The 27,060-nt window shown below is 42.0% G+C and overlaps 2 protein-coding genes and 2 long non-coding RNA genes across 4 annotated transcripts; 2 read left to right on the top strand and 2 right to left on the bottom strand.

Annotated features, from left to right (window-relative positions):
• Positions 1–940: 940 nt before the first annotated feature.
• LOC103129466 (sodium- and chloride-dependent GABA transporter 2-like) lies at positions 941–7,179 on the bottom strand. Its single transcript, XM_007540584.2, has 15 exons — positions 7,069–7,179; positions 6,790–6,975; positions 6,184–6,318; positions 5,784–5,924; positions 5,610–5,697; positions 5,389–5,521; positions 5,077–5,211; positions 4,374–4,477; positions 4,148–4,272; positions 3,670–3,782; positions 3,442–3,579; positions 2,875–2,977; positions 2,683–2,783; positions 2,427–2,597; positions 941–1,699 (listed from the first exon to the last, which is right to left on the bottom strand). The coding sequence occupies exons 1-15, from the start codon at positions 7,073–7,075 to the stop codon at positions 1,550–1,552; spliced, it is 1,830 nt and encodes a 609-aa protein (XP_007540646.1). The 5' UTR covers positions 7,076–7,179; the 3' UTR covers positions 941–1,549.
• LOC107833765 (uncharacterized) lies at positions 6,211–9,875 on the top strand. The gene is made up of 3 exons (XR_001659531.1): positions 6,211–6,298; positions 7,552–7,753; positions 9,789–9,875. It is a non-coding gene; the product is annotated as an uncharacterized LOC107833765 (long non-coding RNA).
• On the bottom strand, positions 8,178–26,575 carry kdm5a (lysine demethylase 5A). Its single transcript, XM_007578065.2, has 28 exons — positions 25,618–26,575; positions 24,580–24,657; positions 24,158–24,280; positions 23,851–24,021; positions 23,552–23,743; positions 23,271–23,349; positions 23,073–23,164; positions 22,807–22,965; positions 21,664–21,783; positions 21,391–21,549; positions 20,593–20,774; positions 19,974–20,136; positions 19,763–19,882; positions 19,486–19,680; positions 19,220–19,401; positions 18,990–19,114; positions 18,593–18,743; positions 17,908–18,028; positions 17,637–17,813; positions 16,371–16,549; positions 15,948–16,266; positions 14,300–14,860; positions 14,027–14,185; positions 13,616–13,744; positions 11,490–11,637; positions 11,156–11,376; positions 9,835–10,308; positions 8,178–9,117 (listed from the first exon to the last, which is right to left on the bottom strand). The coding sequence occupies exons 1-28, from the start codon at positions 25,762–25,764 to the stop codon at positions 8,839–8,841; spliced, it is 5,205 nt and encodes a 1,734-aa protein (XP_007578127.1). The 5' UTR covers positions 25,765–26,575; the 3' UTR covers positions 8,178–8,838.
• Positions 11,307–14,062, top strand: LOC103156117 (uncharacterized). Its single transcript, XR_478116.2, has 4 exons — positions 11,307–11,398; positions 11,501–11,613; positions 13,680–13,842; positions 13,972–14,062. It is a non-coding gene; the product is annotated as an uncharacterized LOC103156117 (long non-coding RNA).
• Positions 26,576–27,060: the final 485 nt, after the last annotated feature.

The following is a 27,060-nucleotide window of genomic DNA, read 5'->3' as shown; positions in this document are numbered from 1 at the left end:
AATATTTAAGAACAGCAGCAAAACTGCTGTTTGTCCTGTCCTCAATTATTTAAACCATCCAAAACATGACTTTAAAGGCATCTACAGTGCAAATATTTCGATACACGTGTTGCACTATTAAAGGTTATTTTTTGCAGTAACTTCATCACTTAGTGAAACTCGTAGTTACACATACAGATGCTTACAACACATTAGAGTGAATATTAAATCAAACCACATTTTGATGATCATCAGTGTAAAGTCCGTTTGTTGTTTAGGTCATATTTGGAATGAATACAAAAGCAGTTGATAGTAATTAGTTACATTTATTCAGTTCAATTTACTTGAGTAACTTTTTGGAAAAAAGTATGCTTTTAGGAATATGCTGTGCTTTGTACTTTCACTTGAGAAATATTTATTATGAAGTATCGCAACTCTTACTTGAGTAATATTTCTGGATACTCTACCCACTGCTTGTTCTTCACTCGTTCTTCACTGAATGAAGAAAAAGTTTGACTTACACAAAAATTCACCGGATACAGACACACACCCGCAGTTTTTCTTAAAGTTTCATAAGTATTACATTGGAAGAAATTTCTTTGCCTGATTTTGTTACTTTGTAATATTTTATAATTATGTTAATTTTGATCCTTACCAATACCAAAATTCCCACGGTCAGTAGTTGAGAACTCTTTCAGTTGATTAATTTTTTGGACTGCTACTTTTTATTTTTTGCTTGAGAAAATATATGTTGAAATAGTGCTACTCTGAGTACAATTTTTGGGTTGTTACACATTTTATTTGATCTCCCCCTATAGGACGTCAGGGAGAACAGCAGCCAGAAAAGCCCAGTTCCTGATGACTACTAATAAAGAAATCTGGTTTTAGCATGGCTGAAAATAAAAGAAAGCAGGGTTTGTGTTTTCCAAAAATATAACCAACATTTACAAAAAGAAAAAAGAAAGAGTCAAAGACAAGTTTATTTAACACCATACTTACAGAATTCACATTTTTTGTACAGTTAACATATGTTATAAAAACAAAGCTACAGTTTATGCCTTGTGTTAGCCTTTTGCGACGTAGTAATAGAATAATGTCTATAGCAATTTTATATTTGTTTTTCTACAACAAAGGATAACAAACTAACTCTAAATAGTTTAAATACCACAGAATGACTTCTGCAAGCATTTATTAAATGAGATAAAAGAAGATATAATATAAAAGAACATTATGATGTTTACTTTATCAATCCTATATGTTGTCAATATTTCTTTAAATTTAAATAGTTTAAAAATGGCACATTGCTTTTAAAAAATGACTTTCATCCCTACTTTTTCTGTCAGGGAACAAACACACCAAGCCCAGCGCTGAACTTGCTCTGCGTCTCCTGAGTCCTTAATTTCACTTTTAGGCATGATTGCGGGTAAAGATGGTGACTTTTCTTCCTTCTTCTTCTTCTTCTTCTTCTTCTTCTTAATGCTTCTGTATTTGTGAGGAGGATCAAAGAACTGTTTGATATTCTCAGTTATTTTTCGTTAAGACAGGGTGCTTACGAAGCACAGATGGGGCTTCATAAGGTAGAATCTCTCTCCGACACAGGAAAGTAGCCGTTTGTCGTTGCGGTCGAGTCGTCCTCGGGAACAAAGATAGCCAGCAACCTCTCCTGCTCCCTTTTGGTTTTAGGTAAATCATCGGATGGCGTGACGAGCGCCTGGATGCGCTGCAGATAAATCGATAAATAAATCGAATGATACATGAAATAACTCAGAAACAACTAAGAATCTTTGGCTATCTTACAAAGATGTATGAGGAAGTTCTTTCTTAGTTCTGCAAAGAAAGAAGCAGTTTTTCCACATAGCCCATATGGGCAAATGCCCAGGGCAACATTTGAAGGGGGGGAACAAAAGTAAAAAAAAAAAAAAAAAAAAAGCAGTCCCCACCCATGGTGACATTCGGGCAAAAAATTTAGGTGTGGATGATAGTACCACAAACACCGCTCTTGAAAAATATTTTTGAAATAAGCTTCTTTTTTGCACGCCGCTTACATAAAGAAGTATGATTTATGTGACCCACAGAGACTTAATCATATTTTTGAATTTACTGATATTTATTGACGCTCTGGTGGAAAAACAAAAAAAACAAACAAAAAAAAAAACTGTGGGATAGGTAGCAAGAATAGCACTTTAGTCAGCTTTTTTCAACATTAACTAAAATTTATGGTCATCAAAATTTGCATCATGATAAGAAATTTTTTTGCGATAAATGATAAAACAATACGATAAATGCCGACCCCAAGAAGAGACGTCAGTAAACGACTCAGGAGGACTGAAGACAAATGCACGCCACTTTTTTCAGATTTTTATTTGTAAAAAGACCGCAATTACTTTTGCGAGACACTCTCGAGTTAGTTTAATCTTAAAATAAACGCATCAAGAGGACCTGCATACCTCTTTGAGTGTTCCCTGTGTAGTGCTGAGCTTGTAAACCATCCATAAAGGAATGCAGACCATGGAAGAGAGGGCGAGCAGCCAGCCTATGAAGTATCCCCACCACGGATAGACGTACACGTTGTTGTACTTCAGAGGAGTGTATTTTATGAGGGAGAAGGCAAATGTCCCCTGCAAAGGCAAATAGACAAGAATTTCAAATGTTACACTGGAAAAATCGAAAAATCCCAGCAACTTAAAAGGCGATGCTCCTCACAATGCACGTGGCTGGGGTGAAAAACAGCCAGCAGTACTTGATGTAAGGTCCTGGGCGGTAGCCAATCATGTCCTCAATGTTGTCGTAGAAACGGTCTGCACCTGCAGAGATGCGACGAGGACGCACGTCGCAACACGGGGTGTTAAATCCCGAAGCATCGGGTCTCCAGAGACTAGTTTGTTGGTGGCTCACCATAAACCCAGGCGATACAGACGGTTTCAAAGATGGACATGAGGAGAAGACACATCCCGCTGGCTGCGTAGTAATCGAACAGCTGGAAAACATACATTCCTCCCTGGAAATAAATAAAGCCGCGGGTCATTTTGTGACAGATTTATCTTTCAGTTTTCTTTCGGAAGGCACACAAAGAAAAAAACGTTGAAGAACTAAAATTTCATTTTGAATTCATTTCTGTGAGAAGGAACCTTATTTGCAATAACCCTTTAACAATGTTTTTAACCACCGTGGCACTGAGAAGTAGCGCATGCAATAAACTCAGCTCATGCGTCTGCTAATTGCTACTGGCTAGTCTGAAGGAGCAGGTGAGTCATGGGAGATTCAAGCACTCCTCAAACCCGCATGAAAGAATCAAAGCAACACCCCAGGGTATGTTTATAACATGATGTAAAGCTAAAAAAAGGACATTTTATACAATACTTAGCCTTTAAGATATATCAGTTTAAGACACACAGTGTACAGAATATAGTCATATTTACAGACATTGTTCACGTGAATGCATTTGTTGGCCCCGCCCCCTACCTCCATCAGCATGATGAGGCCCATCAGGAAGGAGAAGAGGACCACCCCTAACAGGAACAGTTCCCTGCGATTCTTGCGCCGGAACACAGTGGGGTACATGTCAACGATGGCCGTTACCAGGCTTTCCACGCACACAAACTGTTAAATAACCAAACAATTGGTAAGTACGGCAGAAAACGAGGAGCCCCTTTTTGTCACGTCGGGAGAGAAAGGTGCCAAGTCGCCGACCTGGCTGTCCAGACCCAGGAAAACTATCATGACGAAGAAGAGCGCGGCCCACAGGGGGGAGAAGGGCATCATGGAGACTGCACGGGGGTAGGCGATGAAGGCCAGGCCGGGTCCTTTTCAAAAGACAAAAAAACATACTCATACAGCTTCAACTTTTTGTTGAGATTTCATGCAAAACAAAAGAGTGCACAATTGTAGAGTAGAAAAACAATGAAGCGGTCCTTGGTCTTCTACACAGACGGAAAAAATAGGTGAATTCCGAAGGCAATGGCTTGAGTTGGATTCTTCTTTTTCATACAAATGGACACCTATTATTTCAGACTTTTGTTTGTAAAGAACTTTGAAAACGTGGAGAATTTTATGTTTAATTTGTGGTTGCAAACGTGATAAGAGCGTGGAGGTTCACTGTGGCTGAAGCACAGAACGAAATGGTCGGAAAATCCTCGCCGATGCTCCAGTGCCACGTTTCTAGTCTCACCGGACTCGGCCACTTCGGAGATGGGAACATTTTGCTCGTAGGACATGAAGCCCAGGATGGAGAAGATCGCAAAGCCTGCCACGAAGCTGGTGCTGCTGTTCAGGAAGCACAGAGCCAGGCAATCTCTACCAAAGCACACACACACGTTTGCATCATCAGAATGTAAAAAGAATGAAAATATTTGCTGTAAAATTTATGAAAGAAATTTCAGTATAAGTTGAGACACCTGTAGCAGTTGTTGTTATATTTGTTGTAGCTCCCCAGAGCAGTCAAGGAGCCAAGGCAGATGGCGTAGGAGAAGAAGATCTGGGTCCCGGCATCCATCCACACCTGTCATCAATTTAATTTTAATGTGCAACGGAAATTCGGTGGAGCGTGAACTTATCCTTAAACATAAATTATTATCAACGGCTTAGACCGAACCTAGACTTTTTGGTAGTGCAAACCCCCCCCCAAAAAACAACAAAAAAATAACCCTCTTGGTTAAATTCAAAAAAACATTATTTTGCACTAAATTAATAAAAACATAATATAATATTTGTTCTAACTATAATAGATTTTTACATTAGAAAATAGATAGATGACCAATAAAGAGGAAACTCGTCATCAGATTTGTTTTTATTTATTTATTTTTCTTAACATTTGACACTGTAAGTAAAATATCTGAAATGTGTGAGTTATGCTACTAACAAAGCGGATCAAAAATGACTCCCGAAGAAATAAAAACAAGATTTAGCAGATTGAATTCTCCAACCGACAGTGGGAAAATGAGATGCTAATGGCCCAAAGGTTTCAGAGCATGTTAGTGAAACAAAGCTGGAACTGTAGGTGTCATTGGAACCATTTTAACAATATAATTATTACTTTTCAATTTGATTAGCGGGTTTTTCCAGATGGATTAATGACATGTTTCTTTCTTGAAACCGTACCTGCGGATCAGCCAGTCGACCCAGATCGGGGTACAGATAGAACTGAATGCCGATCCCGGCACCGGGCAGAGTGAGTCCTCTGACTAACAGCACAACCAGCATCAGATAAGGAAAGGTCGCGGTGAAGTAGACCACCTGTATAGGCGAGGGACACGAGGGTAAGAGACACGAAAAACAAAAATCCTTCCAAAGCAAACAGCAGATGTTTCCCTTGACGTGCCTCCCAGCCTCCCCCCCTCCCCAAAAGGCACATCTGCGTCTTGTATTCGAGTTCAGATTGGGACGGTGCTTCTTTTTCTGTTCCCGACCCACCTTTCCTGTGGATTTCACCCCCTTCCAGATGCAGAAGTAGCACATGACCCAGGCGACGAGCAGACACAGCGCCATGTCCCAGTTCAGAGAGCCCATTTGGTCGATGCCGGAGGAGATCCTCAGCGCTCTCCTCCTGCGCGATCGGGCACATTCGGATGAGAAACGGTCGACGGGAGAGAACCGTCCGGAACGGACCCGGAAGCGGCAGCTCGACAACTCACTCCCAGAACTCCATGACGGGAGAAGTCGTGTTCAGGTTGACCTCTTCGGCGACGGAGGCGTTTCTCCTCTGGAACTCGACGCAGTTTTCTGCGATGGGGGAAAGGTCTAGGAATGATGGCAACTTGATGGTACAAAACGGGGCATTTGAGACGGTTTTCCCCCATGTTCCTCACCTGTGTTCCACGTGTTGTTGCAGGACGACCAAGGCAGGTCCCAAGAGAAGGAGTAGTAGAGGTAGAAAATCCCCCAGGCCAGGACAATAATGTAGTAGAAGTTCAGCAGAGTCACAATCACCTGAGTGCCGTAGCCAAGACCTGCGGAAAGGACGATTACGCAAATGGATCAGCAGGCATGTCTGGAGTGGTCCAGTCAAAGTCCAGGGCTGAGAATCGAAAGAATTGAATAGTCTACAGCGTATCTCAGAAAAATGATTGTTCACAGATGGGCAAAGAATCCAGAGGTGCAGAGCTTGTAGAGACAGATTTGTATTGCATAAAGTCCCAATAAAATAAACTTTATTTTGTGACTGTAATCTGAGAAAACTTTAGGGGAAGTTTCCTGCTCTTTCCTTACCTTCGAACAGGGGACTGATTTTTCTCCAGCAGGTGATTCCTCCCTGGCTGGTGTACTGACCCAGCGCGACCTCCAGGAAGAAGACGGGAACGCCGCAGGTGAACAGGAAGATCAGGTATGGGATTAGAAACGCACCTGAGCGTAGTAGACGGGAGGAGCTGCATTATTTATTGCACACGTTGCCTTAATGTTGCAGTGTTGTCTTTGTACTGAAACTTTATGTATAAAAAGAAAAATAAGAAAGAAAAGTTGGAGGTTACATTTTTTTTTTCCCCTCTACAAAACTTTGGGTGTGCTCAGATTTCCGGCTCTCTGCGGGAACAGCTGCTGTGAAAGCGAGGGGCAACAACAGCTGTCTGACCCCGCTTTATCCTGAACTCTGACCCTTCCTGCCGCCCCGTGGAGGGACAGAGACGGGAGGGCAGCAGGGGGGGAACGGAGGACACGGTGTCCAGTTCGGCAGCTACACCAACAACCTCAACCAACAATTTCTTTAACTAAAGAGGAAAATTTGCCCTTCTTCAACTGCTTTCAGTTTCTATGCCAGCCGTTTGACCTTTAACCTTTTCGCAAAGCCTGCGTCGTGCGGCAGGCATCTCTACTCACCTCCTCCGTTCTTGTAGCAGAGGTAGGGGAAGCGCCACATGTTGCCCAGGCCGATGATGGAGCCGGCCACCGACAGGACGAACTCCAGCTTGTTGCCCCACTGACCCCGCTCCTCCATCTTCTCCTCCGAGGCTGGAGGCACATCCTTGACGCGGTTGCTGCCGTTCGGATGGCCTGCCTTTGCTCCTGTGTGAGACAAACCGGCGGAGAAAAGCTGATTCAGGTTGGGAAAATAGGAAAGAAAAAAAAAAGATCAAATAATAATAAAAGAACGTCTACCTTTCATCGCGGCGATACCTCTGAAGCGTCTCTGGGGGCTGAGGACGTTTGAAGATCTTTATCCAGAAAAGCTCAAAGTTTTAGTATTTAACGTGGCTGGCGAAAGGAGTGGGGGGGGCGGGGCTTTGTAACGCTAAACCCGAGGCTGGCCTTACGCTCTCTTTCCCCTCCATCTGCCCCCCTCGGGTGCAAAGTACATCGCCGACCGCGTCTCGACAGTTAAAATAAGGTGCAACATAAGAGTCAGACAGGGCGACCTTTGACCCGCCCGGTCTCCCGTGTCCGTTTCAACTGCAGCGCACCTCTGCTGAATAAATGTGTTACGAAAGAAATTGAAAATGACTCGGATGAGGGACGTTTGCAGAGCATAACCACATTTTAACCATGTTTTAGAGGGGAACTGGTGAAGGGTTGTGACATAAGCAAAAGTTAGGCATCCTTATTGTCTATTACATTGATGTGCTTCATGACTCCTCCTGTCAGTACATTGACCGAGCTGAAACCACTCACACGGAGGAGGACAGAAGCAGCTGAGGTCAGTTTCCACCGGATTGGACTCGGACGAGTCGGCGCCGGCACAATCATCAGGCTCCTCCCCCCATCATCCCGTGCTCCCGCTGTTGGATGAAACTGAGATTTACTGTTTTAAAAGACCTGCAGTCTCACAGCTGACGCCGTCTTCAAGGTAACTTCCAGGGATTTTATGAGACAAAACGAGTCTTAAAGCTTCGTTTAAATCTAGGGACTCATTTTGGATCTTCAACTAATAGCGAAATAGTTCAAGCTTGGTTTAATTCCCAGTTCTCAATTGAATCTGAACTTTGGAGATTTCTAACACATCAATATGATTTTATCTAAACAAATTCACTGTAGCTCTGGCTTTAAGTTTAAGTTTGTCGTCCTGCTGGAACAGGGAAAAAAGAAAAAAGATCCATCTTCTTTTTGCCTGTGAAATCATTTGCTTGCGATTATGTCAAAGGTCACAGCGACCTTTGACATAGTTTGGTGTCTTTACAATTATTTTTGGCGCAAACAAACCACAAACCATTGACACCGTCATATTTCACACTGGTGTTATATGGAGGTGCAGAAAGAGGAAAGCAAATATGTACGATTTGACTAGGAATCGTTTATTAAAAGGTGAGAAAACAAAAAGCCACAAACCATTTTTTTAACTGTTTAAAAGTTATATACATTATAAATAATTCCCACTACATTTTAACTGTTTTTTTTTGTTTCCTCCTAGTCTTGAGTCCTACACACTGAGATGTTTTTTTTTTTGTTTGTTTGTTTTTTTTTTAATCAGAGAGTCAGAGGGCAACAGTGAGTGGGACAGAATGTCCCAGGATTGGGAACATGTTCATCTCTAAACCAAGCAGCTTGAGGAAATGTGTGAGTGCTTCACTGTAAATTAATAAAACCAGAGAACTATTTAACCCTCCTGCAGTCTTAGCGCCATGTTCCGGAAGAGCTCAGCGGATATCACTGCTCCGCCAGTTCCCAAAACCACGAGAGAGAAAAAAAAAATCCTAAAAGCACTCGACCTCTCTTAGGGCTGCGGGAGGGTTGAGGGAGTGAGTGTCGTTGTAGACCGACACCTTTTACAGGAGGAGCATCACCACATCTCAGACGTCAGAGAGAACTTTTTTTTCTCATTAAACCACGGAGAATTCATCACTTCTTGTGCTTCGTAATCCATACGGTACCAGAAATCCTCCGAACAAGCCTCCACGCAGAGTTCTTCTAGTCGCGCTCGCCCCGGTTTTAGCGCTAGCTGTCCTGCCGAGGCTCCTGCTGTTGGTGTGAAGCCGCCGGGTTTAAGAGGGACGCGGCGGACCACGGAGCCACGGCCGCTGCGCCGCACGGTGACAACACCACGATACTCTCCCCCGCCACGTCCTCCAGGGTCGCTCCGTCGACCGCGCCCGCCGCCTTCTGAGAGCAGTCCACGCAAATGTAGTCCTCATTTTCCGCCATTTCGCACGACACGCCCACGCAGACCTGGTGGAACCACTCGTCGCAGCCGCCGTCGCACTGCACCCAGTCCACCTGGAGACGAACGGAAACGGAATTAGGATGTTTGGATAAAGATTTTAAAAGAGGAGGAAATAAATGAAACGTTTTTTTTCTCCCAGCCTGTGTGGGTTGAAATGTAACAAAATGTGGAAAAAAAAAAAGAAAAAAAAGAAAAAAAAAGAAAAAGATTGTAGGCCAATGGATTCCTCAGCTCTGATTGGCTGCTGGGTTGGACACACAGAGCAGAAACTGGCCACTGGCTAACTTGGAGGAAACTATTAAATGGACCGCATCAATGGGACACGTTAATATGTAATGCGTGACTCTCTTTAAGATGTTCCAGTGATGCTGTTATGTCAGTTTCAAAATAAAGGATGTTGCTTTACTTTGTTTTGAAAGGAAGAAAACGAGAAAGAAACCAAGAAAAAAAGAAAGAGAAAAAACAAACAAGAAAAAAAAACAAGAAAGAGGAAGAAAACAAGACAGAAAAGAAAGAAAGAAAAAGACAGAAAAGGGAGGAACAGGAAGTAGTAAGAACGCTAGGAAATACAGAACTTAAATTACCTACTTTTCATAAATTCTAGCATAATAATATTTATTGAAGGAGTTTGTATTCATAAGCAGAGCTTCAGTTTTATTGAGCCTGGCCTCTCTGCCCTCTGAGCTCTCAGTCTATCAATCATCTATGTTTCCCTGTTTCTCAGCAGGACGGGTCTGGATCCACAGCGAGGGAAGTGACCTTGTCCTCACCTTGTCTTTACACGGCCTCTGGCAGTTCTTCGCCGCGCACACCGCGTTCTCGTCGTTGGAGTCCTCGGCGCCCGACCAGTCGTATTTGGACGGGATGTCCAGGATCTTCTTCTCCTTCCTCTTCTCCAGGACGTCCTTGATGGCCTCAGCTTTCGCGGCTGCCTTCTCCTTCCTCTTCCTCTCCTTCTCCTCCTTGGCCAACCGCTTGGCCAGCTGTTTCATCTCCCGGTTCTTTTCCAGGTTGAGCTTCAGCTTCTTCTTCTTGGGCTTGCCGCCGAGGCCGAGCTCCAGGCCGACCCGTTTCAGCTCCTTGGACTTCTGCAGCCTCATGTCTCCCATGGCGGCGGCGGTCGCGCCACCGGCGGTGGCCATCAGCATGTGGTGCTGCTCGGCTCTCTCCAGCTTCCGCTTTCGCTTCTTCTCGGAATCTTTAAATTTGATTTTGAGCGGTTTCTCCAGCAGCGAGTTGTCAGGCTGCAAAAAGGGATGGAAGGGACAAAAAAGTGAAATATTTTCCCAAAGTTTGACTTGCAGAAGTAGCCACGCCCCTAAAACTGCTCCACATTTGGTCGCGTTCCAACTACATACTGGAATGTAGTTTATTTGGGTTCTATGTTCTGACCAGTCAACAGAACACAGATCATAATTATTACAAAGAAAAGTATCATAGATATTTCAAAATGTTTTACTAATAGAAATCAGGGCAGCAAACTAATGATTACTTTAATAGTCAACTATTCTGACAATTAATCGATTAATATAATTAGCATGTTCTGCAGACTTTCCATTTAGTCACTTAAGTCTTTATACACAAAATTAGACATAAACTGAAAGATGCAAATAAGCAATTACTTTTTTGAATCAGATATAAAAATATATATTTTTTCCCTATAGCGTTCCTTTAGTGTAAGGTTGAGCATTTATAGCAAAGGCTGTATCCCTGGCAAAAAAAACAACAACTATATTGACAGATAATACAAACTGTATATATTTTTTGTACAGTTTAGGCTTACTTACTGCCCAGACTGTGTTGCTCTTTCAACAAATGACCACTTTTAGAGTCTGCATACTTCAGTCCACAATTAATCGATTACTAAATTATTTGTCAATTATTTCAGTCGCTGATTAATCACAATTCATTCAATTAATAATTTCAGCCCGAATAAAAATCTGATAATGTATCGGGCATTTATAGCTCAAGACGTACAGAAATACACATAAAGCATTTCAGTTTGTTCACACACAACCCCAGCACTCTCCTCCGCTGTTTTTCCATTTTCAAGATGTTGCAACTAGTTGCACAATCGATGCGCTCCCTTACCTCCATGACCTGCAAGAATCTCTCCTCAGAGGGAGGGTGCGTGGCTTGCAGAATCCTCCAGATGTGCTGGGTCTCGTCCAGGGACACCTCCAGCAGGTCTCCCAGCATCATCAGGTCCTCCAGCTGCGCCTTGGCCTGCAGGGACAGTTCCAGCACAGGGGGCTCCAGGCTCCGGGGGACCAGTGGGGTCTTCCGCGGTTGCTTTCTGGGTGTGCTGAGATCTGAAGTGCAAAATATTTGGAAGTAAGACAAGCTACACATCTGAATGTAAGGAAAATGTGTGTAGAAAAAAAAATATATATATAAAAAATAAAAAAGCGTGCCGGTCACTCACTTTGCACACAGGACTTGGAAGCTGACGAGTAGGCGTGTTCGGCGCAGAATGAAGGTGTGGCGGCGGGCCACATGTGACTGACCACCTCCTCAGACTTCACGGGGATCTCTTCATCACAAAACAGGTAGGGCTTCACCTCACCTGGGTCCTGGATAGCACACGTCACAATTACAGAGGAAATTTGAGATCATTTGAAGGCATCGCTTTCCACACACAAATTACACTCTCAACTTTCCAGAGTTCTCAGTTCCTTCCTGTTCATTTTATAACATAAAACAAATCAAGTTCATACTTAAAGTTGTGGCAAACTGTAAAAAAAAATAAAAATAGAGCCGGCCTGTAACAACAAAGAAATAAAAGAAAGAGAGGAGGAAATAAAGGAAAAAAGAATTAAAGGCAGAAATAAAAGGAAAAAAGAAACAAAGGAATAAATACAGAAATTCATTTCCTTCTTTTGAAAGAAACAGAAACGAAGAAACAAAAATAAAAGAACAATAACAAAAGAGAAAGGAGGTATGGCATTACCTGACTTTAGAAAATATTATCATGCTGCCCAAATAACTCCCATAATAAATATAAGTGCCAAAAATTATGAAGCGAAATGGAAAAATATTGAACAAAAAGTCAATGGAAGAGAATTGCGGAGTATCATTGGAGATATAGAGACCACTAAGAATACAATTAAGAATGTTAATGCTATTACTAGTTTTTCACTGGGTAAATGGTTATATATAATCCAAAAATGCAAATTAGAGAAACAATTATGTCTGATCCAGTGGCCAACCTACAATAAATATTTTCTACAAGACCCACAATTTAAACAATGGCTAGAAAGAGGCTTAACAGCATTATGCGTAGTCCTTAAAGATGGGCACTTTAAAAGTTTCCATGAACTACAGCAAGAGTTTGCTCTAAGAACTCAAGATCATTTTAGATACCTACAATTAAGGGACTTTTATATCAAAGAAATAAAACAAAAAATGAAAATGGCATTGTCAAAATGCTGATCGAGACCTATAAGGGTAAAAAACACAGAATAGTGTCTTTACTCTATAAATATCTGTTAGAAAATAGAGACACTAACACATTGAATATTAAAACAAAATGGGAAAGGGAATTGGATATTCTGCTAACCGAAGATGGCTGGCTGAATATTTGGAAGACCCAAATTAAAACATCCTCTTCCAGAATTTGGAGAGAACATTGTTGGAAGAATATAATTAGATTCTTTATAACAACCCAAATTACTAGTAAATTCAAATCCAGAGCTCAGCCATGTTGGAGAGATTGTGGAGCACTTAATGTTAATCACGCGCATATTTTCTGGCTTTGCCTTAGAATTACACAGTTCTGGAACGAAATACACAATAAGATTGTAACAATACAATCTTATTGGTTTTATACTTAGGTATAAAACCAATACCTAAGTCCGGTCTGGTTTTATACCTTGGTCTTTTGGACAATATTGTACTTAATAATGACTGTTATTTGTTAAAAATTCTGTTGGTGGCAGCCAAAAAGGTGATAACCAGAAAGTGGTGCAAATCTGAACCTCCTACCACAAAAGAGTGGATACAGACTGTGAACTCATTTTCTGAGATGGAGATTCTAACACATAGACTGAGGACACAGGAACAGCAATGCCTGGGCAAATGGGAAAAATGGACAAACTTCACATCAACGATGCAGGACTAATTTTGGATATGAATGATCCCCTTGTGTTTTGTGTTACTAAAACAGGAGTCTCCCCCTGGTGTGTGATTTTTGTTTCGATTGTTCTGTATTTTTTGTCTTTTATAATTTCTATGTATTGTTTGACCTTTCTTCTTGAGTGTACTCTAATAACATCAACAAAAATAAAAATAAAGTTATAAAAATAAAATAAAAGAACAAAGAAAAAGATACAAAGGAACAAATAAAGAAAGGAAGAATTGAAACAAGGAAGAAGAGAAAAAACACAAGGAGGTAAAGGACACATCTAGATAACATTTCATAGGGTCTGGAAATACAAATATCTTTCAATTATCTTCTTTCCTTTTTCCATACTTTTCCACAACTAAAAAATACTGAGATCATATCCCAGACCTTTGTCAGGCTGTGTAGGAAATCTTTCACCCCTCACTTACCTTCATGTCGTAACCGTAAGTCTCCCTGATGTCCTCGTCTGAATCTGTTTCCTCGTCATCGTAGTCCACAGACGGCCGAGGTGAAGCCGCTCTGCTGAAACCAGACTGCTGGAAGGTCTGGATGTGACCCTGCAGAGCGGAGAAGGTTACAGCGTCTGGCTTCAGTTCAACGCTGGAAAACTCAGCTGGGTTTCAAATCAATCAATCGCATGATAAATTAAAACGAGGTAAATAACTTCCATTTTGACGATTATTTTCTTTGAATGGTGTTGATGTTTAGATATTTCATCGATTATCATCTATGGTTTTGTTTGTGGTTTTTATTTTCATTTTATTTATTGTTTTTGGCTAAAAAGCTTAACCAAACAGCGGCGACTTCTTCACAGACATTAAAGGGTTTTAAAGGGTCACCTGCAGGTCAGGGTTGGCGGCCGCTTTCAGCAGCTCGGCGTTGATGATCTTCTCGGTTTTCTCCCTCGCCGCCTGCTCCACCATCCGCTGGCTGAGCACGGAAAGTTTCGCCAGAGCTGAGGACAGCTCCTCGGTAGCCAGAGCTTGACGTGCTCGATCCTGAAAAGGCAAGAGGGCAAGAAGAAGCAAGTTAATCTGAAATCAAACACTGAAAAAAAAAAAACAAAGAAGAAAAAAAAAAAACGTAGAAGGAGAAGAGTTTGGCGTGAATACCTGCCAGCTCATAGCCCGCTCCGTTAAACACTGCAGCGCCTCTCCTTCCGGCAGACGCACCGGCAGCTTCTGCAGAGAGACCAACAGTGACAGGATGGTCTCCAGTCTCGGCCTCCTCGACCTCTGGCACAGCGGACACAGGAACTTAGAGTCTTTGCTGTTGCTCTGCCAGCTGACGCCCACTTTCTTCTGCGTCCCCATCTTGGGCAGAGGGACGCAGGCGCCGTGGAACCAGTCCTTACACAGCTCACACTGCAGCATGAAGCCGCTGGCCGTCTTCCGGCACAGGCAGAACTTGACTTCCTCAATGTGGTCCGCCATGGCCATCTTGGCCAAGTTGGCGGCGCGGAGCGAGTGGATGGCCTCCACTTCCTTCTGCTCCTTGGCTTTGAAGGCGGCCACCACGGCCGAGGGGTCTCGGACCTCCTCCAGGCTTTCCTCCAGGTCGCTGAGGGCATCGGGGTCGTAGCCGCTCCGCTCCTTCTCCATGAGCTCCTTGACGCGCTTCCGCTTGCTCTTGCTGTTGCTGTACACGCCGATGTCCACACGAGGACTGAGAACCTTCAAAAAAATAAAAAATAAAATAAAATAATGGAATATTTTATTTTGTACTCCATAATCACACCGGATGTAACCTGCTTTATATGGTTTATACTTTAAACTGCTATTACTGAGTCAGAAATACACCGAAGTACTGAGAAAAATATCTAAATATTGATCATTTTTGTTGAGAATTCTATATGATGAATAAATAAATCCAGGTACACTATATTTAAAGGGGCAGCATTATGTATTTTCCAGGTACATACTGCTATTTTACAGCACAATCAAGTAACTAGAACACCTTCAGTTGTTTCAAAAGTGGTATGGCTTAAACTTCATCATGACTTCATCTTGAAATTGGGCCTCTGTCTCTTTAAGAAACTCCTCATGAAACAGCTCCTTTAGGGACTCATCACAACATTGCTCCTGTATCAACCCTTTGACGTCAACGATGTACTCAGCAATGTACTGAGAAATCTTCCAGCAGATACACAGTTCCACCCGATGTTTGCTAATTGCTGTTGGCTAGTCTTAAGGAGCTGGATGGGGAAGATGCGGGGAAGGGTTGCTCTGTGAGGCGGAAGCTTAGAACCTGCAGCTTAGAGGAGGAGCTGCACCTCGAAGGCGTTTTGCACAGCTGAATGGTTGCCATGGGAGACTCGAAGTACACTTTTGATGAGGGAATAAATAACATGACGTAAAGCTCAAAAAATGTCAATTTTACATCATACTGTCCCTAAGAGGACTAACATTCATGAATACCATCGCACTCATTAACATCATGGTAAATGTCTTAGAATGGCCTAGTTGAAGTACATATCTAAAATAGATGAACTTGAAAATAGAGCTTTTTTTTTAAGTGACTGAGCTTGAGCTCATTTATTTTGAGCTGAATTTTCTGGCGTTTGATGTGCAGAGAAATAACCCAAGAGTCAGGAAGCTTGTTCTATTATCACCGTATCGACTGAAGAGGGTTTAATACAAAGCATTGAACACTTTTTAAAAATTTTTTATTATGAATATTCAACTGAATTTTCCTTCCACTCCTCACTTTAAACAGATATGTGAAAAAGTTCAGAGGCAGGGAATCCCAGGGTTTCCCTACCTGCAGCAGAGTGTAGGTGGAGTTCTTCTTGAGGAAGGTGCGGGCGGTCCGCTCCCTCCAGGCTCGAGCCGAGGCCACCTGAGACTCCACTTGTCCGAGTGGATCGAGCCGCACGGGGATGGAGCGGCCTCTGGCCAGCAGGCTCTCCAGCTGCTCCAGGTAGGCGTAGCTGCTTCCGCTCTGGATGGCCTCCACCTTACAGGTCCAGTCCTTGGCCTTCTGCAAGGCCTCTTCCAGAGCCAGAACATTAGGCAGATACGCCGGGATGTTCCTTGCCTCCAGCACAATGCTCTCCAGCGTCACCATGCTGTGGCGAGGCCTGGGTTTACAAGAGGACACACAGGCAGAGGTGTTCTACATCGCTTCGCTTCAACATCCGAACATCAGGAATTCAAAGCTGTATTTTAGGATGGTAATCGTTACCTAGCGTGCAGGCAGGCCCGTGCTTTATCCTCCCATCTCTCTGAGACGGTGAGGACTTCCTGTAGCTCTGCCATTGCTTTCTCCACAGCGTGATGCGGCGCTAAGCCGACTCCTGAGTCTATCAGCCGCTTCATTAGCTCCAGAGTGACGCGGTGCGGCTCAGCAAGGGTGCCACGGACCTTCGGTTTCAGAAAGATGGCAGAAGAAGCATAAATAAATAAATAAATAAATAAATAAATAAATAAATAAATAAATAAATGGCTTAGTTTGTTTTAAGTTATAAAAATATTGTGCAACTCTGTCACTGCTAGCAAGTAAAAAGAAGCATCTCCCCTCACAGACATGGGGTTTCTGCAGGTTTCACCAATTCAAATTTAAGACTTTTAAAAGCCATTGTGAATGGGATTTCAGTGCATTCAGTACACTGGTGATAAATTTCCACCTAACCACGATAGACGCAAAAATACACAAGAGATTTCTCCAAATGAAATTCACTTTCACTTGATTGATGGTCTTAATTATGCTATTTGGGACAGAAGAGCTACAAGCTGAAGATATTACTCTTGACACACTTTTAATTTTTGTTTTATTAAATTCATCATAATACAGAAAGGTCTTGCTGGAGCCAGAAGTTAAGTTTGGATTTATATTTGTTAGTTTTGCTTTCAAAAGCAAAATTAACAAATAACAAATAAAATATTAGCTCTAACTAATAAGATTAGCTAGAGCTAATATTAATAATTAGCTAGAGCTAACTAGCAAGGGTGTATTAGCCACTAGTTAGCAGTAGCCTCAACATCTCGAGTTATAGAACACAATGAGGATTTCTGAGTGCGACTAACTTTTGCCTGACAGAAAAGTCCCACAAGAAAAAAAAAACATTAAATGGTTCTGTCAAGAAAAAATTTATGATATTAAAGGCTAACTTACTTTTTAAAATTAATTTAAGACATTTTAAGGCCATAGTTTTAGATATGCAAAGACTTTTTTAGGATGGTTGACACCCTGTGACAGAATCAAACCCTTTTCCAAAAGTTCACAGTATTTGCCACATTAATGATTAGCAACACCGGGGGCTAAGAACAACCCACATACGGAGGCCTTTGTCCTCGGCACGGCTGTCGCAGGTTCGATTCCCAATCAGGTGACCTTTGCCGTATGTATTCCCTCTCTCTCTTTATCATACTTTCCTGTCTTAACATTTTCCAATAAAGGTCACTAGAGGAAAAAAAACAACTTTAAAAAAAATTTGCACCACCAGCCCACCTCATCAAGCCAGCGGGCCTGCTGCAGCTCCTGCTTTAGCTTGGGCAGCTCAGGAAGCTCCACATCCAGGCCACTGCCCAGGTCCAAAAGCTCCTGCAGCTTGGAGGAGTCAGGCATCTCGTCGGACAGAGCCACCTGCGCTCGCTCGTGGAAGTCCTCCACCGTCTCCAGTAACTCCTGGAGACACAGAGAGCATAAAAAAAAATCCAAAACAGCAGGTGTTCGATGCTGCTGAATAAGAAGGAGGAAGGTTAAAGGATTTAATACGAACTTTGACTTGCCGCGCCTGGCTGATGATGCAGGGCAGCCGGAAGAGCTGCTCCACAAAAGCCTTGAGCTCGTCCACGGTCAGCTTGGTGCGGTTGCGGCTACTGTCGGAACGAAGGCGGCTGCTGCAAAGACACAGAGAAAACTCCCGGTTCTCATTTAAAGCAGATGAATACATAACATGAGATAAAAAAATATAAATAAATAAATAAAAAAAAACAGCCAACAACCCAGCACTTTCTTGATACAAATGTGACTAACCAAAGTAGCTGTGATTACACAGAACCATCTTTACTGCCGGATTCCATTAGCATGAATACAAAGTTTCACTCGGAGGGAATGGCAGATGTTTTTACAGTGATTACAAACTAAAAGAACCTGCGAAAAACAAACTGCAGGGGAAGAAAGAAAAGAGGAAAGAGAATAAAGCACGGAATTAGGACAGCTGAAAAAAAAAAGTTTGATTTTAATCTTCTGAGATCAAAATACCAAGAAAAAAAAAATAAGATTTTTCAGTGGGCCTAATCATCTTCTATATGGACAGACGAGAGGATGTATGGGTGAAAAAGATAAATGGACATGGAATAAAGTCTAGAAATAAAAGTTTTCAGTGATTCTCATGGTCTTCAAAACACTTCAGACTGAGTTTTCTCAACCTTTGGCGTTTTGGAGCAGTGCTGGGAACCAACCTGTGCCTTTGCTTGCGGCTGAGCAGCAGCTGGGCCACAGAGGAGCACGTCTCTGCCTCCTTCACCATCTCCCTCAGGCGGCGGAACAAAGCGTTCTCGGGATACTTTCTGTCCTCGGCGTCCTCCAGCAAAACCTTGAGCTCTATTAGATCTACCACAGAGGAAGAAGGAGGGAGAGACGAATCAGTCTGGAAATCAGTTTGCTGGGCGTTAATTAAACTCTCACATGCCTCTGATTTTAGCTCGTTTTTTTATACGTATAAAAATATTCCAGGAAGGTTCCTGTTTTGTGAGAAACACTAAAATCAAATTCCAGTCTTTTCTAGAGTCTACAGAAACTCTATAATATAAATTTTATCATCATGTGGATGTTTTTTACAGCTGTATTCGGGTCTACCTTTCTTGTTTTTCTGGTCTGCCGCTAAAGCCTCTGCGACCCGCTTGGCCCAGGTGTCGTAGGACTGGGCCCGCGTCTTCACGCCGTACAGCATGGACGGAAACTCCTCCAGATCGTAACGGTACCTGAAAGAAACCGCGCGATGATGCAGTTACACATATTTGTCCATTAAGCTGAAGTTCCACAAAACCCATCCTGAGCTGTCGTGCAGGAACAAAAGAGGATCTCACCGAAGACACTTGCTGCCGAGGGGACAGTCACAGAGGTCCTTAGCGTGATGGAGACAGACGAGCCTGTCCGGGCTGCAGGAACACGTCAGCGCAGACAGGAAACACGTCGTCTTACACTTGTAGCACTGGCGCTCGTCGTCTGGAACGAGCTCAAAAACCTCCTGCTCTGATGAGAGCACTCCCTTTGAGGAGAGATAACAGAGTGGATGATGATTACATTCACGTCTGACGATTAGCGTTCAGCTAACCGGGAAGGAAAGACTCACCATCTCCTGGACAGCCTGCCTCAGTTTCGTTTCCTCCTCTATCATATCGTCCATTTCTTTGAAGACAGCCGCCGCCAGCTCCACGTCGAGGTTCTCGGGATCGGCCGCCATTTTGCACAAGAGCTCCTCGTGGGAGAAGACGCAGTAGCGGTGGAGGCGGCGGTAGTGGGCGACACACTGACGACCCAACGGCAGCTAGGAAAGCAGAGAGGATGTGACGCTTTTCTAAACAAAGAATGGAAATAAAACCTACAAGAGGAGTTCTTGTTTTCCTAACCCAGTCTGCGGTGCAGAAGTTCACAGCTTCTGCAAAGTTGTAGCCTTGGTTGAAGCCGCTGTGGTAGGCCCTTGGGAAGGTTACCACGAACTCCCCTGCACACTGATTGGTTCGGTAAACCTGGAGTAAGAGATTTTTTTTTATTCACGCGAGACGACCCGGACATCTCGTCGAGTCAAATATTTAGACCTCGGGTGTTTCGGATACTTACGGGGACGCCGTGATCCATGAGGACGTTGGGATTCATGATGGTGACCAGCTGATGCAGAAGGTCTGGCTGAGAGTCAAAAAGCTCCGGAGCCAGCTTTTTCATGACAGCCTCTAGTTTCTCTGCTGCAGAGGCTGGCACTCCATACCAGGTTTTGGGTTCTCCCCTGGAGGCCAGACAAAGAAAAGCAACGGATTAATATAAAAAAATAATAATAAACCGAGAAGAAAGAACATGTAGTTTATTGAAAAGTTATATTGCTTATATTTTAAACGCACATTGAGATTAAAATAACTCCCACCAGATTTCCAGACAGCCAATGAGGCTAAACAACTGCATTGTTGTCAAAAGCAATCCATAAACACCACAAATGATATCTAAAGGCGTTCCACAAGGAGCCATTTTAGTTTCCATTTTGTTGTTTATTTTTAAAATGACTTAGAAAGTACTGACTGCAAACAAAGTCAATTTATTTGCTGATGATGCATTCATATACATTTCCAAGCTAAAATTTTTGACTTTTAATCATAAAAAAAATGTTTTTACTTAATTTAAAAGTATCTCCCCTCTGAAACACCGCTCCAATGCAATAATGGTCACCTCTAAATCAAAAATCTCTCACCAATGAAGGAAATTGATAGAGTAGCTCCAGTGGTCCTCGATGTGCCAGCAGAACGAGGAGAAACACATGCCCACATAGAGCCAGGGCACCTTCATGCCTGATATGTCAACATTAATGTGTGTGAGAACGGACTGTTCCAGTACTGGCATGTTGTTCAAGTTCCAGCCTGAGTTTGCATATTCCTGTCAGAAGAGAAAACGAGGACTTCTTTACTAATGGGTCAAAATACAAAAATACATCGTCACTTTTTTTTCCCTTTTTCCCCCAAAGTGATTTTGGAAAAAAAATTAATCATCTCTTTCTTTCCAAAAGACGTTTGGAGCAAAAAATCCCAACACCTTAGGCAAAAAAATGACTTATTTTAGCAACGTGGCATTATTACAATACTACATATTTTTCATCATAACTGATAAACGTTATAGAATAATAACTAATATAACAGGATAAGAAATTAACAAACTTGAACATATAACCTATGACGAAAGATAAAAACATTACATTTTTCTTTAAACACAAAGCCTTTAATCAATCAGAATTTTTCTTTATTAATTGTATTACAATGAAATATTCTTTTTACAACAAATTTAAACTAATTTGACCAAAAATGTGTTACAGTGAAACAAGTTATAGTGCTTATATGTGATTATTGTTGATATTATCGCCACCTGGTGGCTAAGACTAAATATTTCAGCAGTTTTTGTTAAACAGGTCAGGAATGATATACATATATATCAACCGAAACATATTAATTACATAATTCAAAAAACACGGCCATGTGAGACGTATGGGTGTTGTCACCTCTTCATCTCCCAGAAGCCTCCTCTTGCCGTCCTTCATAGGAAAACCACTGCCCACGTCCTTGGAGCTGATGTCAGCGCCATACTCTACGATAACGTCCTCCTCGATGCTGCTGACCAGGCGCCAGAACTCCTTCTCGACCAACTCTGTCGGAACCATCTAATAACACGCAGAGGACTTTGTTGAGCTTTCAGATTGAGGCGCAAACTGCCGTGACTCCATTTCCCCACCAACGGGTCACACACACCAACTCAAAAGGTTTGCTCCACTCACGTGAACTGGCATGTTGAAATAGTCGGATTTAAAGTGGTCGGCCATTTCACCGAAACTCTGCAGAGTGTACTCCCTCACAGCCTGCTCAAAGCCAAAAGCCTCTCGGGGCTTACTGCACTCCTGTGAGGGAAACAGAAATGCGCATGAATTTGAAACAAAATACACAGCAGAAGACATCGCGAGTATCCAGCCACACAAAACTCTGGTTTTGACACACAAAACTGGCTCCAATCTTATTTGGCAGACAGGAACTACTTTGTTTCATTTGGTAATTAAAATTCTGGCCCAAAAAAATGTGAATTGTGAGGTTTCCAAAGGGTCCATTGTTGGACCACTTCTATTTCACACCAATATGACTTCATATCTCTGTGTCACAGCTTAACCCTAGTCCTCTATGCTCACTGATACAGTGTGTCCATAATATAAATGAAGCCGTGGGTCTACAGAACACAGAACTTGCAAGAGGCCTGACAGTAAAAACTTTGCCCTGCTAAATAAACACTTGTTTAATGGCTCTGAAGGTCACATGATTATTAAGTAAAATGGTTTTCTCTAAAATTTAAAGTTAGCTTTTTCTTGATGAAAACAGTAATTTTAAAATAGTTTCGGGTCATTATGTAATGACTGATCAGAGTAAAATAGAGTTGGCCCTTTTTTTTGGATCCAGTCTGAAAAAAGAAGTGAAATGAAAAGAATAACAAATGTTGCTGGATGATAAAATGTCCAAGAAGTTATTGTGATAGACGATGATGTTGTTTTTAGACCATTTTTAAGTAATATAATGGAGATGGCATAATAATGATAGAAACCATTCTCCAAGATCAATAAACTTTAAATTCTAATGAACATTTAACACAGGAACCAGAAGACATTTTAAATATTCAAAACAAATAAAACAAACAAAATGAGTCATGAAGAAAAAGCAAAATTGCTCTTAAAGAAAACAATAAATCATGCATATGGAAATCAATGAAGTCGTTTAATTCATCATACGATTAAATAATTTGTTGATAATTGCATCAGGGCTAATTCTGAAGCAGTGAGAGAGCACAAAAAAACAATCCACACAGTGATAGCATACGAGACCAAATGTAAAAGCTCTAGCTGAAGGTTCTTGAATTTGTCAGGTGTCTCGTAGCCTACCTCAGCGACACACTTCGGGCACCTCCAGTCTCCTTTGGGCACGTCCTGCAGGGGTGGAATGAGGCAGAAAGTGTGGTAGCTGTCGTCACAGCCGTCACACAGCAGCAGCCGGTCTTCCTCGTCGCCTCGTCCGCACACCAGGCAGAAATAAAGATCAATCTTGGGGGAAGAAAAAAGAGGGCACGAGAGATATAAAGACTGTCACAGCTCATCTAACTCAGAAAAACAAGACTCAGATTTTGAGCAAAGATGACTGAAACTCTTACAAAGTTGACCTCCAGAGTCTCCTTGCGTGGTCTCATCTTAATGGCGAAGGCCTGGGCTTTGAGATGCCGCTGCTTCTTAATGAATCCATCGTCTACGTAGAAAGAGAGCAGTGCAAAAGAGGATGAGTCCGTCTGATGTTTGCAAGTGGCATGTTTTAAATAATAAATAAATAAATAAATAAATAAAAAATAATTTACCAGCTGATACAATCTCCAATCCGACCATCTTGGGACTAGTTCCGAAGATTTTGAGACTTTTGGGCTCCTTGTTTTCCCTCTGTGGGGACAAAAACAGCAGAAAACTGTAAATCAGACGGATTCCAATGAAAGGCAGGAGCTTAATACAACTTATACCATGTCATGATTTACATTTTATCATCACAAGGAAGAGCAGCAAACATACAGTGGGTGAATGATGAGCTCATGATTTTCTGTACCTGGTCTATGTGATTGATGTAAACTGTCGCTTTGCCTCCTACCTCCGACTTCAGTCGTCTGGATCGCCTCTCTGATGGAAGCCGATCTTTGGTTTGAGTCACGTCACCCTCTTTGTCTTTCTCCTTGTCGTTTTCATCCTCCTCTTCTTGCTCCTCTTCCTCCATCGCGTCCTCCCCGACTCCCTCATCCATTTCTTCCCCATCTGCTCCCTCATCGTACAGCCGCTGGATGCCCTGATTAAAAGCGACAGGAGAAACGAACCGACGTCGTTTTCAGGTCCAACGTGACCGCTTGCGTTTTTAAACAAAACTACATCAGTAGAACGACGAGCACCGCTTACGGTAAGGGTAGCACCAGACTGGAAGAGTTCATAAGGGTAAAGGAATCTCTCATAATGCGAACGCAGAAGAGAACCGGTGCCTTTTCCCGATGGGAAGCCCATGCGAGTCGCCACTTTGGACCATCTCTTCTCTTTGCACACCGTCTCAAATCCGCCTTCAGACGACACAATCTGAAAGGGACGCAAGCGTCCAACATAAGGACATTAAGTTATTTGAATGTGTCCAGTAACTTTTAGCTGTGTTCATTGTACCCACTGAGTGCAGCAACAACTGTCTACTTAAAAAGGGCAGAAAATCTGGCTTCACCTTGCTGAGCTGATAGAGGTCCAAAATCTTTCTCTCTACATGAGGGAAACGAATCTTGGATCCTTGCAGCTCCCAGAACTTTGCGATCTGATCCAGGAAGTTCAGTTTAACTCGAGTGAGCGCCTGTAAAAAAAAAAAGAAAAAAAGATTAGAAATATAGACAAAAGAGTGAGCGTTTTAAGTAAAACTGGTGTAGAAGTGCAGCTAGTTATGAAAGGCATTAGCGGAGTGTTTCTACTGATCCAGATTTTAACAAGGACAGTATAAATCTTCACATAATGTTCCCACCAATGGCTGTGAGCTTTAGCATCTCAGCCACTACCAAACATTATATTTGGCGAGGACATTAAAGTTAATTTGATTTCATCTAACTGGCCAAATATATCCTCAATTTGCAAAAAAAAAAAAAAAAAAAAACTCACCTCAAGTTCATTGAGTCTCTGCACTCTCGGGGTGAAGCGGAAGTTGCGAACATCACAGGCAAACGGAGGCTGCCAGTCCTGACGGACAGAAGAGAAACAGTAGGTACTCCCAGAACTACTTCAGAAATGAGGAAATGGAAACGATCCAAACTGGATCTAACGCTCAAAGCAGCAATGATTAAAAAAATTTAATTAAAAAAAACAAACAAACCTTTAAAGATACAAGGTTTCCCCCAGAAAACTTACAAAGCCCAGTGGTTGGGTGTTAGGGCAGTCACTCATACAGCGGCCTGTTTTGTTTTTGAGTTGAATTTTTTTTTTAATTTCACAGAAAATTTGAAAATATCACTTGATGATTATGTGTTATTGGAAGATTGGAACATTAATATCTGAACACTAACTATAAAGTCTTAAAAAATGCAAACATTAAAAAAAAAACTTAAATAAGCTATGCTAAGCCTGGTGGGGGCACAAGTAAAGCCTGGTGGCCCCCAAGGCTTATAATACACTGGGGGAAACCCTGTGATAATAATAGCTACACACCCAATTTACAAGTGTCCCACTCTTCATTTTATTGGAATGTTTGGTTGAGTTTTAATGAAATTAAAAGTGTAATCCTGGAGTTGTAGATTCAAAATATGTAAAGCCATTTTTTATTCACATAAATAAGAGCTAACTGTCACTATTTCTGAGCTGACATGAGCATTAGGCCTGTATTTCCTCCAATGTCATCATCGACATTATTGATCTATAACTTAGTCATCAGGACAACAAAAACAAAGCATTGGATACAGGAGCTGTATAAAGCCTTTTTCAAAAACTTTTCATGACAAAATACGGAAAGCAAACAAAAGACACAAAGGGCTAAGAAATTAAGCTCTGCTTGACCTTTGTTAGAGTAGCCAACTAGTAGTTGAGTTACACAAAATTCAAGCAGGCCTACAGTAAACCTCAGCTGCGCACTTTTGATATCACAAAAGGATAAACTCGTTCAGATTTCAAAAAGAAGGGTTTTCTCGTGCTCAAATGGAAGTTTACCTGGGGAGGTCTGATCTTGCAGATGCCCGTTTTCTCTGCAATCGGTCGGATCTTGTTGATGAATCCTAAAGGATCCGAGAATTCCTCCCAACTCGGCTCAAACACCGGGCACTCGGGAGGGGGAACGAACTCGGCGAACGCAGCCATGTCGAAGTGAATCCGGGGAAGCAAGTCATTCACAAAAACAAAACAAACAAACAACAAAAACAAAAAACCAATACGCTCAAAATAGAAGAGTTGACATCAAGGATCCATGATTTAACAGCAACCGTCTTGGGGAAGTTCCTCCACGTCCATGATTATTCTGCAAATCTTCCGTCGATGAGAAATGTATCACATAGCAGTGATCATGTCTTGATTCATAATGAGGCTTGTGAGAAAATCCAAAACACAGAAAAAGGCAGCAGCTAGTGATGAGTGTGCTCCCATCCTCCGTAAACAGTCGGGTAGGCCAGGCCGGGAAGTGTTCACCTGAGACGTAGGGCAGGGTCAGTCCGACACGCTATCATCTTTCTTCCTTCGGGTTTCTGCGTTTCCAACAAAGTTATCAGCGCCTAGCTCACACTTTGCTTCTTCTTAAGAATACCACCCAAACTGTATGCTAATAGCAAGCTCGCGTAGTCGGGTGATGCATTCACCCTGTTCAACTGCTCGTACTCAAAGGGGCAACAAGCAGGAAGCTAATTAAATCGGTGCTAGCTTAGCATTAGCTGTCTGTTGCGCACCTAAACATTGCCGTCAGACGAATAAAGTCGCCTAAGCGAGCTAGTCTTCTCTTATACATTCGTGGTAAATTAACATACATTATGAAAGCACAGACACATTTGTTTTATGCCTTAAAACGTTTAAGAGTGGTAGGTTTGCGCATAAATGAACGTCGTCTACGAGTAACATAGCTGCATTAGCAGACATGCTAACTAGCACTAGCAAGGAAGAGAGAACTGTTGTGATGCCTCCAGAGAAACTCGGAAAAAACAGCTTTTTCAGCGCTAGTGTTGATAAAGTTGAGAACAAAAACATATAAATGACGGTATTTCATCAATTTAAGTTCAAACTGATTTTTCTTTAAAAAGTGTCCAGAAGGTTTTTGTTTTTGCCTTGCTGCTTATGCAAACACTATACTGGGTCTGGATGTTGATTTAAATGACAGAAATTCCGAAACAACACAATGCAAAATGAAAAATAATATTGATTAAAAGAGACATATTAATACGAAGAGCAGATGTTTAATCCAGGGCTATAAGTATAGGAATGTATAATATTGTATAATATAATATAAGTATAATATTGCTGCATTACATTTTGTTCTACGGTTGTTGGGGAAACACAAAAACTGAATATTGTTTTGGACATTTAAAAGGTGGGTTAGGAACATACACCCTTATACTTTTACATTTTTTTTTTAAAGAAAATGCAATTATAAGAAAAGCTACAATTATAAAT

Source organism: Poecilia formosa, unplaced genomic scaffold (assembly GCF_000485575.1).
Source record: "Poecilia formosa unplaced genomic scaffold, Poecilia_formosa-5.1.2 Scaffold9, whole genome shotgun sequence".
In the NCBI taxonomy this organism is placed as follows: domain Eukaryota; kingdom Metazoa; phylum Chordata; class Actinopteri; order Cyprinodontiformes; family Poeciliidae; genus Poecilia; species Poecilia formosa.
Note: the sequence above shows the minus strand (reverse complement) of the source record. Positions and strands in the feature narration are given on the sequence as shown.

Bases quoted from the DNA above. Each gene is read 5' to 3' on its own strand.
- LOC103129466 (XM_007540584.2), bottom strand. The intron at 5,925-6,183 runs GTAAGGAAAGAG...TCCTTTCCGCAG, and splicing joins AATCAGTCCCCTGTTCGAAG to GTCTTGGCTACGGCACTCAG. The intron at 5,212-5,388 runs GTGGGTCGGGAA...TCGCCTATACAG, and splicing joins GGGTGAAATCCACAGGAAAG to GTGGTCTACTTCACCGCGAC.
- kdm5a (XM_007578065.2), bottom strand. From the start codon at position 25,764: ATGGCTGCGTTCGCCGAGTTCGTTCCCCCTCCCGAGTGCCCGGTGTTT. The intron at 24,022-24,157 runs GTGAAGCCAGAT...CGTCCCTTTCAG, and splicing joins ACCTCTATCAGCTCAGCAAG to ATTGTGTCGTCTGAAGGCGG. The intron at 23,350-23,551 runs GTAGGAGGCAAA...TTGTCCCCACAG, and splicing joins CCAGACGACTGAAGTCGGAG to AGGGAAAACAAGGAGCCCAA.